General features: G+C 40.4%; 1 protein-coding gene across 12 annotated transcripts in view; it reads left to right on the top strand.

The window, feature by feature from the left end:
- LOC114593298 (uncharacterized) overlaps nucleotides 1–18,387 on the top strand; it is a 54,462-nt gene that overhangs the window by 2,968 nt on the left and 33,107 nt on the right. For 10 of the 12 annotated variants that reach the window (XR_013392279.1, XM_077926101.1, XM_077926098.1 and 7 more), the window contains exons 4-20: nucleotides 1,566–1,676; nucleotides 3,282–3,395; nucleotides 4,611–4,805; nucleotides 4,919–5,069; nucleotides 7,637–7,800; nucleotides 8,183–8,335; nucleotides 8,854–8,952; nucleotides 9,441–9,605; nucleotides 10,724–10,836; nucleotides 11,366–11,495; nucleotides 11,584–11,787; nucleotides 12,914–13,106; nucleotides 14,911–15,038; nucleotides 15,761–15,961; nucleotides 16,073–16,194; nucleotides 17,279–17,507; nucleotides 18,110–18,312. Coding sequence is in view for 11 of the 12 variants with exons in the window: in XM_077926101.1 (XP_077782227.1) it covers nucleotides 1,566–1,676; nucleotides 3,282–3,395; nucleotides 4,611–4,805; nucleotides 4,919–5,069; nucleotides 7,637–7,800; nucleotides 8,183–8,335; nucleotides 8,854–8,952; nucleotides 9,441–9,605; nucleotides 10,724–10,836; nucleotides 11,366–11,495; nucleotides 11,584–11,787; nucleotides 12,914–13,106; nucleotides 14,911–15,038; nucleotides 15,761–15,961; nucleotides 16,073–16,194; nucleotides 17,279–17,507; nucleotides 18,110–18,312 (2,675 nt within the window). In the remaining variant the exon portion in view is untranslated. Of the gene's footprint in view, nucleotides 1–1,565; nucleotides 1,677–3,281; nucleotides 3,396–4,610; nucleotides 4,806–4,918; nucleotides 5,070–7,636; nucleotides 7,801–8,182; nucleotides 8,336–8,853; nucleotides 8,953–9,440; nucleotides 9,606–10,723; nucleotides 10,837–11,365; nucleotides 11,496–11,583; nucleotides 11,788–12,913; nucleotides 13,107–14,910; nucleotides 15,039–15,760; nucleotides 15,962–16,072; nucleotides 16,195–17,278; nucleotides 17,508–18,109; nucleotides 18,313–18,387 lie in introns of those variants that run through there. The other 2 variants (XM_077926097.1, XM_077926105.1) reach the window with 2 other exon arrangements.

Here is an 18,387-nt window from a genome sequence, read left to right as displayed (position 1 = left end):
AGTTCTATAAGGTTAACAATGAGGGCTCATCTGCAATGTCATTTAATTCATCTTGTTCCTTTATTTATTTTTAAGTTAAATGTTTTCCAATAACCATATGACATTCCTACTGAGAGGACGACATCAATGTTTCTTTCCTTAGTGTGAAAACCTGCCTTTTCACTAACCAGTAGTAACATGGAAAGGTTTTTTAAATCCTCTGTTAAAGTAGCACCAGTGGTTGTTTCCCCCACTGAATTTTCACTATTGCAGTTTGGTTGCAGCCCACCTTTCTGCTGCCTCCGCCTTCTCTGCACGACTCCAGTTCTCATTGTTGCTTCTGGGAGTGACCCTGTTTAACTTCCGGCTGGCTGGTGACTGCAGGTGCTGTAGACAGAATGAGTTGTGTTTTATTAACCCATCGCTACAACTCACACACTTAATTAGCTCTTTTGGAAAAACCAGATGTGTGCAATATCAGTGGTACTCATAAGTACTACAGCCAGGCAAACAAACAATGAAGGGGGGGGGGGGTGGAGACTTGGAAACACCTTTCCTTCTTTCCTTTCCAGACAGTGTGAGAGAGAGACAGGTGCTTTCTTTACTTCCTTCTGTCCTTTCCTCTACTTGAGGGGGGCAGGGGAGAAGAAACAGCACATGTGTTTTGCTGGGTGTGCACGCACATGTCCTGTTGAATAAAGAATGGACAGACTGAAGAGCAGATGGTTAGGAGGTGGGAAGAATAGCTAAAAGAGTAGAACACGTGTAGTTCTTGAAGCCCTGCCTCCAGGTGGTTATACATGCACAAAGCAGTCAGACGTGCAGAGGCCGGCAAAGGACAAATCGAAAAAGAAAACATGGATTTTCAGGTGCAGTGCAGATGAGTCCCGAGATCAAGCTCAAAGAAGCTGACAGCCAGAGCCACTTTTATGCAAATAAGAAGGCAGGCAGGTGGGGTCTGGTTTGGTGGGGCAGTGCCCCATTTGGCCTAACAGTATGGCCTCCAGTGTTTACTTCAGTAACCTTTTGGATTTTTAAGTCTAGTGGTGTGATAATTAACTAGCAGTGTTTTTTCTTTAATTCAGTAATTAAGTTCTCCCTATCATAGGGACTCAGGATGAAGAATATTAACCGTAGTATGTCCCTTTCCCCATGGGATCACAAACACTCTATTGAACTGAGAAAGGAGAGGGGAAATTCTGGAAAAGGAAATATATTTATGATCTCAATCAACCTTTCTAGGGTCTTCATCTTAATCTAACACAGTGCTCTTAACCCCCTGTTGGTTATGGGCCCTTTGAAATTCTGATAAAAGCTTTGGACTCCCTTCTCAGAATAATATGTGCACGCACACACACACACACACACACACACACACAATTTATTGCTTTGGGAAAAAATTGTGCTAGGTTCACAGACCTCTGAAACCCACTCTAGAATATGAAATTAAAAACAGCTTTAGTGTTCAAAACTTTCAAATGAAAGTGTTTTTGACATGTGTAGAACTCAGCTGCTGCACATAGGGTGTCTTGCACGTACAGAACTTAATTTCAGAGCAAAATTATTTTTCTGTCCTTCATTTACAGGTAGCAGAGGCAAAGCCTCTTGTAATTCAGGCTGATCTCATGCAGAGGGAGCTAGAGATCTGTCTAAAAAGAGAATATACATTTGAAAGCTTACCTTTGTTACTGCACCAGGTAATATTTGTCATGTTTGTGATTTGAAGACTCATTTGGCATTTTTCAGTGTGAATTTGCTATCATGGGCAAACATGAAATGAAACTTTATACAGCTATGTCTGTGAATAAAAATAGGTGCCTTTACATAGAATTTTTTTTTTTTTAACAAACACTACAACCAATATTTAGTATGCTCACAAGTTGGTGGCAGCAGCAGCACAAGGAATATCCTGTACATCTGATGGCAAGGGCATAGTTTCATTCAGCTTATTGCTTATCAAATGCCAGGAATAATCAATTGATAATTCCCAGGTAGGAGTTAATGACTAAGGATGTTTCCCCTTAATTATCAGTCAATTTGCAGGGTGTGGTCTATGATCATTGCTCTGCAAGCTGTTCTGTGTGGCAGAAAAGAAGGCAGTTACTCTGCATTGTGCAAAGAGGCACTGAAAGAGAGAGATTTGAGAGACTTTAGTTTGATTTAGCTTTAAAAAGGGCAGGTTCCAAACAGCTGCTTAGCCTTGTGACTTCTGTGCTTTGGGGATCTGATACAGGATTAGTATCTGCCTAAAGTAGGATTCTCTTGGCTTCCGTTGTGCTCTGCTTATATATATAAACAGATCATAAGCCTCCAGTGTGCTGCTTTCCCTGTCATCCAGAGGAAACCAGTGCAGGCTTCTTGCTTTACTGAGAAGCAAGGAGAGCATAACAGCAGCAGAGCAAGAGTGATTGCTACTTTACATGATACAAAATATGATTATATGTGTTCTTCCCCACAGAAGTTGTACAGGGGAGCAGGAGAATATGGGCCAAGTTCCACATAATTACTTTGACTGGGGGTGGGGAACCTCAGGCCCAGTGGCCCTCAGGCCTGTTGCAAATATTTGGGGTCCACCCCCAGGCTACATCCTCTCTCTGAAGGCCATGCCCTCCCTGACCCTGACTCTTGAACAGTGATAGTTTTCTAGAAAAAATGCCAGAACGTGCCGCAAACACCTCCCTTGTTCTGTTGAGACCCACCTGAGAGGTGCTGGAACTGAGTTCCGGTGAGTTCCAGCTGAAAGAAGCCCTGTTCTTGAACTGTGAATGTGTCTGTTGCCTGTGGGATGGAGAGGAGAAACTTCTGAATTGTGTGTGTCCATAACATATCCTACTGTACAAAGGTAATAATAATATCCATTGCTCCACCCATTTTTTACCTCCGGCATGTGGCCTCTGGATGGTTGCAAATAGTGGCCCTTGGTCTAGAAAAGATTCCTGACCCCTGACCCAGGTCTTACTTTGGACTCATTCTAGTGCACTGGAATGTTTTGCTTTGCCCCATTTGGACAGATGATTCCATACTGCTTCCTGTTTTTCAAACGCCTCTCCATTCCTTTCCTTTTCAATATTTTGCATGTGCTAATAGAAGAGGCTTATCAGTAGGTCACTACTCCCTGATACACACTTGGGTCTGGCCATTTCCCTGAAGGAAATTAGTTTTGACAACTCAAAACCTTTCATAAATTCCAGCACCTATAAATCTATAACAATATATACAAATAAAAGTACCGTATTCTGGAAACAATGCCACTGTGTTTTTTGTGTGTGTTTTTTTTATAAAATCTGTTGCTTTTTGTATAGTTTTTTACAGAGAGAATCACGCAGCTGGTCCAAAGCAAATATTTACACATGCTTAGATGGAAGAGATTTTGTCAGCACAGCAGTGTTATTGAGCAATTCTATCCTTTGTACCAGGTATGCTAATCTCATAGTGCCACAGATGCTAAAAATAGAATCACAGATTTGTTGAGTTGGAATAGGAACATGGGTTTTCCTCCCAGGTGTGTAATAAAAGCTCGGCTGTGTGTTTGGCTTGATTTCATTTGCAAGTAGGGGACAGAACTGTAAATATGTACATACGGTTGAATCCAACTAAGTCCTGCTTGGAAATAGACCCCTTAAAATCAACAGATGCAACTGACTTAATCCAATTGGGTCTACTCTGAATATGTATGGATACAACCCATTGTTTTCTTTCTGTATAAATGAATTTCACCTTATAATGCTCAGTTAACGTTATGTGCAAGATTATGTGCCTTATACATAATTAATCACAATGGGCAGCATCCAGTTGTGACAGCCCTCTATGGCAACCTCATTCTCAGTGTGTAGCTCAAAACCCAGATCCAGTGGCTATCATGCACTTGCAAAAAGATGCTGCCTAGCCCCTGTTGCAATATTATCCTTGCACTTGGTCATAATAAAGCATGTGCACTGCTGCTTGCACAGCAATGGCAACTCTCAAACACTTTGAGCTAATGTGAATTTCAAATAATAATAATAATAATAATAATAATAATAATAATAATAATAATGGTACTGCTGCTTCATCAAGAAATAAAAGTTTCCCTGTTTGTAGAAAACAAGACTGTGAAAACCTTTCCCCCTGCTATGCTAATTTTCTATGTGCAGGAACTGTACATAGTAACTATTACAAATAGGAGATTTGGTGCCCTGATAATCTGAAGTGCCAAAATCTATGGAAGTTATACCATAAGTGCCTCTTCCATGTGTAAATCAGTTTTAATATTGAAAACCAGAGGCTCAGGGGACTGTTAAAAGGACATGGACCATATCAGCAATGCCAGTTATTAAGATGTCAGCAGCCTGTGGTGGTTTTGAAGATGTCTATTAAAAGAGTCTTGTGTTCTCAATATTTCTTGGTGCATGGACCTCCATACAGTGAAAAGCTCTGAAGACTTTTTTTTTTATAAAAAAAACCCTTTCCAAAACATTGTTTTTCAGATTTTATCTAGAGGACTACATTCCCCCCCCCCCCCACACACAAATGGCACATTCCTGTTCTTGATTTGAGACTCCTTCTGCGGAGGGAAAGGCTAAAGCAAGGATGTTCTAGATAATTAATTAATCTTTCTGAGAAAATAATGTCTCTTCTCTCTATCTCCCTAGAAACAAGTGGCTCATATTATGCAGGAGTACGATGACGCTGTTCAAAGGGCAGCAAGATTGTCAAGTGCCCGGGAGAACTTCCTGGCAGGAAAGGAAAATCCTACAAATTTAGTGACCCAAGAAGACCTGGCTATTTACACACAGTGGCTAGTATGTCACCTGCACTCACTTAAGACCATCCATAACTACCTTCAGGTGAGATGACAATTATAGACTGTAAAAATGAAGACCTTAATTATGGAACCTTTGGGTCCCACTTGTGCTTTCAATACAAACACTAAATGCAAAATATGTGTTCCTCTCTGTAGGTACTCCAGTACTTGCCTATCTCTCATAGAATGGAGATTAACAGACATCCTGTCTGGGGTGATGGTGATAAATTCAAAGCTGTTGGCAAAACTGTATATTTGTCTCCCAGTATCCAGCTCTCTATTCACCCTGACACATCAGCAACAGATGGTAAGAAGGAATAGCCCTCACTTGCCTTAGGGCCTCGTTGTACAATACAGCAATATGGCATTAGTTTGCAGTTGTTGCATGTGGTCTGTCTTCCCCAAGTTTCCCTTCTGTTGTTGGGATATTGCATTTTCCAAGCATGCAAACTGTTATATTGATGCTGAGGGAAATACAGAGTACTCCCCATTTGTTTTCTGTTCATTGCTAATTACGTGCGGTGTGTGGGATTGAGCTGTGTAAGCATCACAGTCTCCTATTAGAGACAAAGGAGACGGGCCATATCTCAGTAGTAGACCACCTGCTTTGGATGCCAATGGGTCTTGGGTTCTGCCCTTGGCAGGGGTGCCTGTCCCATTTCACCACCTGAGGTGAAATGAGAAGATATCCCACAGCTGCTGAAGCCTCACTTACTGGGGTTGTGCAGTGACAGCTTCTGTTAAAGTCTTATGAGATCTTGCAGAGTTCTCACAAGATCACACCACCACACAGAATTCCGCCACCTGAGGCAGCTGCTTTAGTCTGCCTTATGGGCAGGTTGTCCCTGGCCCTCTGCATCTTCAGGTAAGACTGGGAAGGACAAACCCTGTCAGAAATCCTGAAGAACCACTGCTAGTCAGTGCAAACGATACTGAGCTAAGATGAATCAGTGACCTGGCTCAGTATAGGGCAGTATACCGTAAATTTCCTGTAATCCTACTTCTACAATCTGAGCATTAACAAGGGCATACCATACAGTCCTTCCACTCTCTCAACCTTTCAATCTAAGCAAAGGCCATTTCAGGATAGCAGCCAGGTGGGGATATGTAGATATACGCAGACAACATCTGGGCATTTATTCTGAAAGGAAATGAACTTTTATGGAGACAGAAAGTTAATCACGATGATTTGCTTCTTTGCTGTTTACTTTCAGCGATGCGTTGTCCAGGAACATTTGTTTTATAGTGTTATATTAAATAAGGTCTCCAACTCAGTCCGCTTTATAGATCTAAGCTTGATAGATTAAACAGAAAATTGATTAAGCAAAACATTAAAAGCTAAGATAGAGCCAAGTGTAGAATAGGGACACAGATGGCCCATTACTGCCAAGCAGTGAGATAACAAATTAGATTACATATAACTCTACAGATCCTCAGGAGCCTTATTGAACTTTAGCAAGTTGTTGCATGGTGATTAAAATTCTTGGTGTGTCAATGAGTTACTGTACAAAGGACACCTGTGTGGTATAGTAATATCTGGGATTCATAGTATGACTTGGAAGAAGTTTATCGTCAGAAACAAAAGGATACCTTGAAGGGCTGCTGCAAAAGTCTTGAAAGCACAAGACAGAAACTGGTTACTAGTTCTCAAGCTGTATTAGTAAAGTTTGAAATTGAGCTCAACAAGAACACTTAATAAGGAACTGAGGCTTATCGTGCAACCCAAAATAAGTGTTGACTCACCAAATATCTTCATAGCAGGGGGCTCTGCTGTTCAAATGTAACCATTTTTTGTTATGACCCCAGAAGACAGTTACAAATATGGAATTTGGGGTGTGCATCTCACAACAACTTTTTGGGCCACCACAAAACACATCCACATGTTTAGAGGAGTGTCCTCTGTGAGGTTAAATAGAGTCATAGCAGTTCCAACACTTAGCACAAGACACTGACAGCTGTGTAGGTTCATGTTAATTGCCAATATATGTAGAAGTATAAGGAACGGGGTGTGCATCTCTCTGCAAGCGCTGGTCCATACCAAATCATAAACCCACATATCCAGACGGATGTAATGTACAGTGGTGCCTCGCAAGACGAAATTAATCCATTCCGCGAGTCTCTTTGTCTTGTGGTTTTTTCGTCCTGCGAAGCACAGCTATTAGCGGCTTAGCGGCTATTAACGGCTTAGCGGCTTTAAGAAAAAGGAAACAAACTCGCAAGAACTCGCAAGACCATAGGGAAATTCGTCTTGCGGAACGACTCAAAAAACGGAAAACCCTTTCGTCTAGCGAGTTTTTCGTCTTGCGAGGCATTCGTCTTGCGGGGCACCACTGTATAGGAGATGACATAGAAGTGTCTGGCCCAGTGCTTCATTTTGGTGCGATATACTGTCATACATGGTAACATTGTCATCTGGGGTTATCACGTGCTAATGAATATTGTACAAAAATGTTGTGATGGTTCATAATTGTGGTGGTTCTTGATGGGGTGAGCCTTCCAGTTAGGGAAGATGGGCCAACGCTTACTTTGGAATGCAGGGGCATATAAATCTCAGTTCTTTTAAGTCGTTCTATTGAACTGTGTTTCAACTGTTAGGTGAATACAAAACTGGGAGCTCATGCTGCCAAGACTTTTGCAGCAGCCCAACTATATTTACATCCTTTTATTTGCGATTTTAGGCTTACAACCTGGCCATTCAAAAGGCTGGCCATATACTTTTCCACCACTCCAGTCTTCCTCAGTGGCCTACTGTAATTTTAATAGTTTGGGGGGGGGTGTAATATTGTATATATATAATGATGCACCACCAGAAGCATAAATTCACCTGAAGGCAACTTGGCAGCATTACAAAGTTTGTTTTATGCATCTTTTCAGTTTATTCTTGCCCTCTTATAGGATTCCAAGCCACACTTCCCCAACACACTGCAGAAATTGAGGAACTAAAGCCTCAACTCAGACTTTTACTTTCTAAATTTCGTATCAACTATGATGTGGAAGACCTGAAGCATTCTGCTGATGAGATGGAACTTTTCTCTATGGTAATTTAATGGTTGCTCTTATATTAATGTATATAATATGTATACTGATGTGGTCCCTTTCCTCCCACTGAAAGTCTACAGCTAAAAGAATAAACAATTCAACCAATTATTTACTTTGATATCAGCAGAGTTAAGTCTATAATGATCTCCCTCCTGAATTTTTTATGATCCTCCAAAGTGTAATAGTAAGGAATTTGGGGCAAGATCAGAGTAATATAAGTACAATTAAATCCCATTTTAAGTCAATAGAAATTAATTATGCTGTTCAATGAAGTGTAAGTGCATACTCCTCTCTTTGAACTGTCTAACATAGTAACTATTTTGCAGTGCTCAGTGGAAACCTATGTTTACTAGTAGGGCATCTTTTTCCTGGGATGCTTAGGTCATGCATGAGTTTAGAAGCATTTTCAGTAAACAACAGACAATGAGAACATTTCCTGTTTATGATGCTGGAACTCCTGGATCGGAAACCTGGGGTATCAGAGACCCCAACATGGCTTTGAAAAAGAGAGCCAACTGGATTCCTTTCATAAAGGTAATAAGAACTGCATTTGGGTGATCTGATAAATTGTCTGCTCAGGCTAAATGAAGCTGCTCTAAAGCATCTAAATTCCCAGCTTCTCATTAGCAAACCATGCGTACTCATCTTGAGTTGAAGTGGGTTAAATGGTCTCAGTTCAAAGGCCCTTGTCCAGAAACTTGGCATGTGCAGAAATATGATTGGCTGCTACCTTTGACAGAGCTGATTGGATCTTTGGACAGAGTAGTGGGGTGGCTGGATTCATCCCTTCCACAAGTGGTTAGCACTAAGAGCAGCAAGCAAATGGTAAGATCTTTGCACACATTCATTTCTGTACAACATTGGCACACCTGGATCAAACCCAAATCTGCTGAGTGCTAGTTTTTTCTTTCATGCAAAGCATTCTTTAGTTCCTGTATGTGCAAATTTGTGCACACAAAACAATTCAATATGTCCCAATCACCTGTGCTGCATTAGGACGAGGAATGTGTTTTCTTTATGTTCCTTACACATGGTTTTATACTGACAAGCAGATTAAACCTCACCAAGATCCATGGCAGCAAAAAATGTTCAGGAAACTGGAGCATCGGAAGGTTGATGAACTGCTGCAGATTCAGTCAAAATTTTTAGAGGTAATAAAAACTGCTGAGTAACTGTTTCTCCACTCCCCACGTCCATTTTTTTTGCATTTCAAGGTTCTTGGTATATTTCTAACTTGTATCCACTTCTATCAAACCTGTCTCCAATTTGTGTGATATGTAGCAGGTTTACGTCAAATTATTTATTTTTAATTTAAGTGAATCAAAACCCTTTTGGATATTTCAGGATGAAGTTTTTTTAAAAATCTACGCTCATTAACAGGAAAGAATTCCACAGTCAGTGATTCCAAAGACTGTTTTTACTCAGGACACCATGAACTTTCATTTTCACATTTTGTCTTTGCGATTTATAGTGGGGTAGTGTTGTTGTTTTTAAGTACTCTTACGTTATGTCTAAACTTATTTGCCATTCCTTGAAATTTCAAATCACTCAGTTGGATCCAGACAAAGTTAGTCTATATTATCTGAACTGTGGCTTCTGGTTTTGCTAAAAGTCAAAATATGTTGCTGTGGCAAACTAGGTTTCCAATCCAGAACAGGTGATGGAGGTTCTTCAGGAGCAAGCATCTGCAGTGCTAGAGCCAAGATCAATGACATCGGCTTTTAGTACTTTTACACCTTCTTTTAATTCACAACAATATGATCAAATCTGGAACAAGATTTACCACAACTCCAGATTCCATCAGGTAAATATGCAGAAGATTTTATAAACTGAAATTTGTGTAGGTCTCTATAGGGATTGTGTACATTTTCTTTTGGAATGAATTTTGTTACTTTTGAAGAGGATCCTCCAATTCAGGGTAAGTTCTAATATTATGTGACAACTGAGCTCCCATTTGACTACCGTGTATTTACGAAACTGCTGTCCTTGCTTTATTTTGTGATGACTTGCATTTTGCTTCATAATAGTTGGAACTGATAAAATGCCACCACCGAATTCTTGCCTTTTTATTACTTCAGACAATCGGGTGACAATATGAGTCATGACAATAAGATTATCACTCCGTGGGGTTGGTTTCATGAAAGTTGAGAGCATCGTTTAGGATGCATGTCTGACTAATATCTCAAATGGAGTCTTGGAAGGTCTGTGTTCCAAAATACAACCCCACCACCACCAGTTACTTCTTTGTTTGTTGGTGACTTTGGCAGTGTAAGAGATTCTCAGTCTGCTTTGTGAATGGTTTGTGAAAATCCAAAAAGGAACATAGTACTTTTGTTAGAAGAGACTAAAAATCACAGAGCAGTGTGCTAGCTTTTGAATAGATCATAGGGTGGCAGTCAACAAAGCGCAAGGATTAATAATAGCACATTGGTGTTTCTCTCTCTTTCCTTCCCTATGTGTGCCATGTGAAATCCCAAAATATGTTTGGAGGTTGGGGAGAAATCCAGAATACATTTTGCGGGGGGGGGGGAGTGCAGGAAGAGAAATGGAAGAGGATGTTCCATTGCGTAAGAAGAATCCTTGTGCTGGCAAAACATTGTCCTTAGTCCTGTGTTGAATACAATTCAGAATGTGTGACAGAGGGATCCCACCCACCTCCTTGGAAAATAATGGAATAGAATGGAGAAATCTGCTTGGTACTTCTTTTTTGTAGTCCTTAGTAGGTAGCAAAGGTTGATCTCTTGGTCACCGTATATTGCTGCTGTACTTGCCATTTTGATGGGTCACAAGTTGCACAAGCAACAAGAGAACCAGTGGGCCAAGATGTAAGGATTTCTTTGTTCATAATTTTATAGTTACAAAAATCTTGAAAACGAAAACTTTTGTGTGTGTCTATAATAACTAGCCCTTAAATATGGACAGGAGCAAACCAGTGATAATGTTGATAATCCTACCATGGCAACTGGTGAGAAGGAAATGGGACACTCCAACTTTAACAAGACCTCCACTTTTTCAAGAAAGAAAAAAGACACAAGGTGAAATGAATATTGCCGCTTCCTCTGTGTGATGCTTATGTTTAATGCTAAAAATGAATGGGCTGTACCAAAGCTGTCAAAACACAAATGGAAGGGCAGCTTCTCAAATTGCCCTGTCTCCTTTCCAGTGTTGTGCAAGCACTTACCCAACTTACTTCCTGGGAAGGAAGCGGGAGGGCTCTAGGACCCTGGCAGAGCCTCACACCTCTTTCCCAAAGCTTGGTTTAAGGCGGTACCACAAGGATTGGGGGGAGGGCGTCAAATGGCCTCGCACTGGGCAGCATATTATCAAGGTCCACCCCTGCATATGTGTACTCACTGGCACCACCTTAAATGTGATTGCACTAACACACTCTCCTGGGCCTTCTAAATGTTGTTCTGTTCTGGAGGTTTCCATGTGAGTGATTACAGTAGGAGCTTTACCTCCTAGAAAGCAAATATAAAGAGATTATGCAATTTAGATGTAACTGAGAATCTCTTTGAGGAACAGTAATTTAATTAAATTTCTCCTTCTTGGGGAAAAATGTAGTTACACAACGACCTTGCAGCTGCTGGGGTTAGATGAGGACATGGAGGCCGACAGCAAGGGGCTTCCCATGAGGAAAGGAGCCTACTTATCTCTCCTCCTTTTGCGTCACTTGCAAATCCGAGAGCTGCAGGTAAAAAGAAAAATCACATTCAAATTATGCAAGACTGTACATAATAAGACTTATTTTTATTTCATCGTAACCGTCTCATTTGTACTAGAGAATTTGTTTGGGCATCCTCAACTACTTCAGATCTGTTGAAAGAACCCTAACCATCAGCACCTCGGGTCTTGCCTTGAGTGCCGGCCATCTGGTCTCCACTGCTGAAGATGCCTGTTGGGTAAATGCAGCCAAAGGGGGCAGAGGTGCCTATGGTGGTCTTGGTTCACACCCCTATGTGCATTACACACCAGCTGACTATAAGGTGAGGCATTTGGGTACTTTGTAAAATAGCTTCATAGAAAGACACATGAATAAAATAGGTGCGGCACCAAGGTCAACGGGTGCTCCAGCTGACCTTGAATGCAGAAGGGCCCTGGTTCAATCCCTGCCATTTCCAGCTCCCTGGAGAATTGCTTAGTGTAAGGCAGCTTCATATATATATGGAGTAGGTCCTGCATGTTAGAGGATATGGCATATGGGGGCATTTAGGGGAATCCCCAGTCTCCTTACAACCCCAGCTCTATTTACGACAAGCTGTATTTACCCAAGCTGATGAAGTGCAGGTCATAAAATCAAAGCCATATGCCTTCTGCAGAAACGCATTTGAGTGTTCCACATCTGACACAGAGTTATAGATTTCTTATCTCTGTTCAAAGGTCGAAGCAGACAAATTAACATTAGGCATATGCCTTCGTTGTATTGCTTTCAATGCCAGCTAAAGCCTTTTTTGCTTAGCCAGGCTACCCTGTTATGTAATTTTCTGGTGCACATTTGCTTTTCAAACTTTCTTTTTCAATTGAAAAATAATTTTATTCTATCTACTGTTTTTGTCTGTTTTTATTGCTATTGTTAAATGGCTATTTTATACAATTTTATGTAAACTACTCATGGAGGGTGTTTTAAAAATTAAGTTGTGTATAAATTTCACTAACTAAATAAATGCAGCAAACACATGCACAAAGTCTCCCTCCTGTACACTGCAGCCTCCCCCATTACTAGAATTACTACCCTAATCGTGTATTTTCAGAAGTGCCCCATGGATCTCATTGGGACTTGCTCAACAGCAAGCATGCTTAGTCTTGCAGCCTTAAAGCAATCTGTTCTATGGATGGGTCAGACTTTTAACATTCAAAATCTGCCTTCAGCTTGAAATTCACAAAAGATACACTGCTTCCACTCCTAAATCTCATTGCCAATCAGAACTGAATCTTCCTCCACAAGTTTACAGCAGGTCAAACTCTTCCATACCTTTACAAAACTCTTGAAAGTTACACACACACACATGTATGTACATGTGCCCACATGCCCACATGTACATGCACTGTTTTATTTGGTACTTCTAATATAGGCTTCATCATGTATTTATTTTTAATCTGTCCCTGGCACAGGTTCACAGTGTGCAGTTTATGGAGTTTGCAGAGGTAGAAAACCATGATGATTTTTACACCACAGAAGACATGTATGTTCACACCCAGGATCAGCGAGGGGCTTTTGTGATGTACGATGTAGCCCTCCAGGACCTGAAAGAGCTAGAAAAGCAGCTTTTGCTTGTGGCAACCCAGTACATTGAGGCAGGGAAAGGTAAGAATCAGCACAGTTTGGTACACTTCTGCAAATGAGAAGGACAGAGAGGGGGGAAAGGAGCACAAATGGGAATGATCATTCACAAGGATGATCACCAGCCCAAAAGTTGGTATCCCAAAATCTCGGCCAGGGTGCCTGACTTTGTTTATAGCAAGCTGTTTATTGTCAGCTACTGAGCCAGCCTAGCAGAGTGGGACTCTGGACTGTTTTCATATGGTTGTGTGAAATGTTGAGACCTGTGAGGAAATCAAAAAGTTCTGGGAAACCATTTACAATGAACTAAAAAAAATATTTAAATATACCTTCACACAAAAACCTGAGGCCTTCCTTTTGGGGATAATTGGAGAAGAAATTAAAAAGGAAGACCAAACACTTTTCCAATATGCAACAGTGGCTGCTAGAACACTAATAGCACAAAATTGGAAGACATCCAAAATCCCAACTGTAAGTGATTGGCAAACTAAATTATTTGAATATATAGAATTGGCAAAAATGACACAGAAAATAAGAAACCCAAAAGGTACAAAGTTTAATAATGAATGGAATAAATTTATGACATATATTGAAACAGATGTAAAAAAATTAAAAATCACAGTAGGCTCGATATAGCTCCCGTGACGTAAAGAGATTTAAGAAAGTGAAACTGCAGATAGGAAACCTTTTGTAACATATTCCAAAACCGAGCTGAAGGGAAGTCAATTTTTGTTGTGTTACTTAGTTATTGTAAGTTTAATTTGTTGGTACTTTATGATATGCAATGTTTTTCTTTTCTTTTTTGTTCTTTTGTTTTGTCTTTTTTGTTGTTTTAATGTTTGGTGTTGTATAATGAAATGAAACTAATAAAAAGGAATTAAATAAATAAATAAATGTTGAGGTCTATGTCAGTGTTTCCCAAACTTAGGTCTCCAGCTGTTTTTGGACTACAACTCCCACCATCCCTAACTAGCAAGACCAAAGACCAGGGATGATGGAAATTGTAGCCCAAAAACAGCTGGAGACCCAAGTTTGGGAAACACTGGTCTGCACGTTTAGGCACCTCATATCACAGTGTATAGTCTATACTTGCTGGACTGGGGCAAGGGACCTTTTTCAAGTAGAGGACTACATTCCCCTGTGGGCAACCTTCCAAGGGCTGAATGTCAGTGGTGGGTGGGGCCAGAGGATGTCACTCTTTTGTGCAGCAAGCTTCTTTCCAGCCAGTGCCAGATTTACGTATAAGCTAAACAAGCTATAGCTTAGGGCCCCTCTCTCTTGGGGGCCCCCAAAAAATTTAAAGGAAAAAACCCTGAATCTACATTTCCAAAATATGAGATGAAAAAACAAATAAAATAAAACCTATATACAGCAACAGTGTTTGTGTTGTGTAGGCTCCTATGATGTAATTAGGTCCATAAATTACCATATAGCATATATTCAACACAAGAAACAGTGACAATTTGTTGTTGACAAAGGACAGCTGGACATATAAAGGGCCCCATTACCTTCAGTAGCTTAGGGCCTCATCAAACCTAAATCTGGCCCTATTTCCAGCAATGTAAAACCCAGAGGTTTATCACACTCATCTCTCCAGCCTTCATCCAGGCAAGCAGGAGGTATCATTACAGTTCAAACATTCATCTCACCCAAGCAAAATCACTTAAGAGGCTGTGAAACAAGGTTGGTGGGCTGTGTGTGGCTTGGGAGAGCCCTTGGAGCCAGATAGAGAGCCTTGGAGAGCCGCATTTTGTTAAGTAGGCATTGTTCTTCCTTAGCTTGCCGGTTTCTGTGGAAATGCCTGTTGTGCTGTTTTTTCCTTTTCGAGGTCACAAAGCATGCCGTGATTCCAGTAATAGCAACTACTCAGCCTGGGCTCATGCATCAGTGGATCGATCTGCAGTAATCCTTGACCTTTGGACTTGTGAAACAGCTTTCTTAGAAAATAAATGGCAGGTGTATATATATTCCCACATTATTTTTAAAAACCAACCAATCTGAGCTCCTGTTACATTCGATTTTTTTTAAAATTAAAATTATTTCTCATCCTTCCAAAGTTGCCTAGGGTCTCTTTGTGTGTTGGACTATTCAAACAAACTATACTTGCAAACAGCAATCATTAGCATTTTTGGAATACAGTATTTGATATCCCCCTTCGCCCAGTCATCTTATGCAGCTCTAATAGCTATAATGGATCTGAAAAACTTAAATTAATTGGTTTGGATATTTTCCAGGCCTATCATAATTCAGAGACTAAAAGTGTGAGATGTGACAAAATCCAAGGCAAATATCAGACTAATGTTTCATTGATTTTCAGTGGTCTTACTCTAAGTATCACTTTAATCTGAATGCTCCATTGTTATTAAATGAATATGAAGCTGATTTTTTAAATTATACTCAGTTTTTATCATCTGAAATGCAGAACTTGCATTACAAAACATTTTATCTTGAAGCATTTTAACTCTCCTGTTCCACAGCCCATCCAGCCCTTCCTTTGTGGAAATTAAGGTTCCTCTTTCCCAAAGTCCAACCCCCAGAATGGCTAAGCCACATAAAACATAGCTGACTAAATTAACAAAGGTGAAATAGGGAAAGTTACCTTTTTAAAAAAAATAGAAATTATCTTTTTTAAATAAAAAAAAAACACCTACATATTTTTGCTTTAAATCTATTTTCAGCTTTTTAATAGCTACTTTGAAGCATATCAACATGCATTAGATTCAGAAGAAAGATTTGCTTTGGCCCAAGTTGTAACAGACATCATGTACAGACGCCCTCGATTTGATTTCCATCTTGGGTATTTTGTGAACATCTATAAATATGAGTGTGCTTGCCTTGAGCTTCACCTACAGCTGGTGAGAGGTGTACTGAACAAACAGGTTAGTGGACTCTTTGAGTTATTTATTTATTATTTTTAATCTGTTTTCTTACATTTATATCCCACCTTTTCTGCTACATGAGGCTTGTGTTTTTATTTATTTGGTTTTTAGATAGATAACCAACGTGAATATAACCACAGGATTTGGCGTGATGGTCCCAAAGGTGGCACCTGTGAATTTGGTTTCCCCCCATATATAATTGCAAAACAATTAATTGCTATTAATAACACCCCGTGAGTAATGTCTGTCTCTCTTTATCATATGATGCAAGTACTGTATTATAAGGGAGCCCATCTTTAACTTGCTCAGTCAGAATCTTCCACAAAAAGTCACTCTGTTATCCCTTTGAATTAAAGTGAGGTTGGTGCAGATAAGCTAATCAAACTGTAGATGAGTAACTTTGTTTTGTCAGCTTTCACACGGACCTACTTTGCACATAATGTTAAGCCAAATGAACAAATGTGGCTTTTCCAAATGAAGATTTTATTGACAACATCGCAAAGGGAGGCTTACAAAGGGTTTTCAGCCCCCCACCCCACCCCACATTACTCCTTTAAACTATGGAGATTTGAAAGAGAAGCAGGAAGGACAGCTGGGAGTGCACCTTCCTCACCAAACCTCCCATCCCACTCCCCATTGACCTTGCCAAACCTCCCCTTAGACCCCCTCCACTGTTGAGGGAAGGTCAAGAACATGAGCAACATAGGGGAGAAATATTTTCTCACATTTGTCCCCTCCCAACTAGCAATGGTAGCAAATAACAGCAGGACGGAAAGGAGATATTCTCTCCTTCACTGCCGCCTCTTCGGTGGCAGCAGCAGGACAAAGAAACAAAGGAGAAAAGGCCTTCCTACCCTTCATCCTGCTGTTGCTGTCACTGCCACTAACAGGAGGAAGGGGTGACAGGTGAGGTGGGCAGTGGCAGCAGAGTATGTTCCCGTCCTGTCCTGCCTGTTCCTTTGTTGCTCACCCGAGCCAGCCACCATCCATGATGCTAACTCACTTGGCTAGTCAGCCTGCTCTGCCTGCCTGGGCTGCTCACCTACAGTGCAGTTTGCATGGCTCCCCATGATGACATCCTTACATTGTCATTATATACTAGGATACAGAATGATTTATAAATGGAGAATATGTATTTATGCAATTTACATAAAACACTCAGTATGTAAAGGTTTGCATGGAATGTATCAGATTTCAGGTTAGGTTAAACAAAACTATCATTTGTCCTATTAGGCTCCTTGAAACAAAAGTTATTTCTCGTAATGTAATGATTCTATCTTTTCATAATGCTTTTTAATTTTGATTTTGTTTTTAAAGTTCGGCTTTGAAGAACATTTATTTGCTCGAGTTCCACCCTTCCCTTGGCCTAGTATCTTTAGTTCCTAAAGCTCTGGGTCATATACTCCAGGAGTTCCAGCAAAGCTGTAGGCCAAAGACAGCCAGGGAGGCAATTAATCTGGAAAAACATGTACTTCAACTTGCCCTCGACACATGGCTGACCATGGAACAGCCAGAGTCTTTCTATGGCTCTCAAATTCAGAAAGATGTACGTATGTCTTCTACATTCTAAATCTGTGGTGATTTTGTCTTGTTTTTAAATAATTCAGGCTATGATATATATTCTTACCTGAAAGTAAGTGCCCTTTTATTTAATGGGACTTACTTTAAGGAGACAAGCATAGGACTCTGCTGTTAGTGATCTCTGTTGCAGACTCTACACATTCATGTCAGTTAAAATGGACTGATCTGTTGATATGGTCTACAAATCTTCTTTCTCTTGTTGACACAGTCAACTAAAAGTTTCAATACAAACTTTTAAGGATTTTATGCTTGTGAGCTGGACAAATTTAATGGCACCCATGTGATCTAAGGTTAAACACTCACGTATTAGCTAGTAGAGAACAATAACAGTTATCAACCCATCTAGGAGCTCAGAGAACCCTTATTGTTCTTCTTTAGCTTCCATGGAATTTTCTAGCTAATCCCTTTCACCAATACACATAGGCATTCTCTATTTCAGTGTCAATTAAGCCATTATATTTAACAGCCTTAACTTGTCATCTGAATCTGGGCTCGTGGTTTGATAAGACAATTAAGCAACAACATTATTTTTACTGACTGTTGAAAAGAAATGTATGTCCCCCATAGTTATTCACAGACGTTCTGGTTGAAGATCCTTGTCTTGTAAGAGAGATTGCTATGTCAGCACTGAAATCAGCAGAAGAGGGAAAGCAGAAACAGGGGAAAGAAAAGCAAGCTTTTATTCTGAACATCTTCTCAAGGCTCCTTGAACTTCTAACCCTCCGCCATCGATTGATAGAGGCAGCAGTAGAAAGTGCACAGCTGCAGAGGTGAAGTAATGGGCACATGGGATGGCAATGCAGGGAGCTATCTTGAAATCCCAATGAAGAAGGATTGAAAGTAAC

This window comes from Podarcis muralis, chromosome 3, assembly GCF_964188315.1.
Source record: "Podarcis muralis chromosome 3, rPodMur119.hap1.1, whole genome shotgun sequence".
Classification (NCBI taxonomy): Eukaryota; Metazoa; Chordata; class Lepidosauria; order Squamata; family Lacertidae; genus Podarcis; species Podarcis muralis.
Note: the sequence above shows the minus strand (reverse complement) of the source record. Positions and strands in the feature narration are given on the sequence as shown.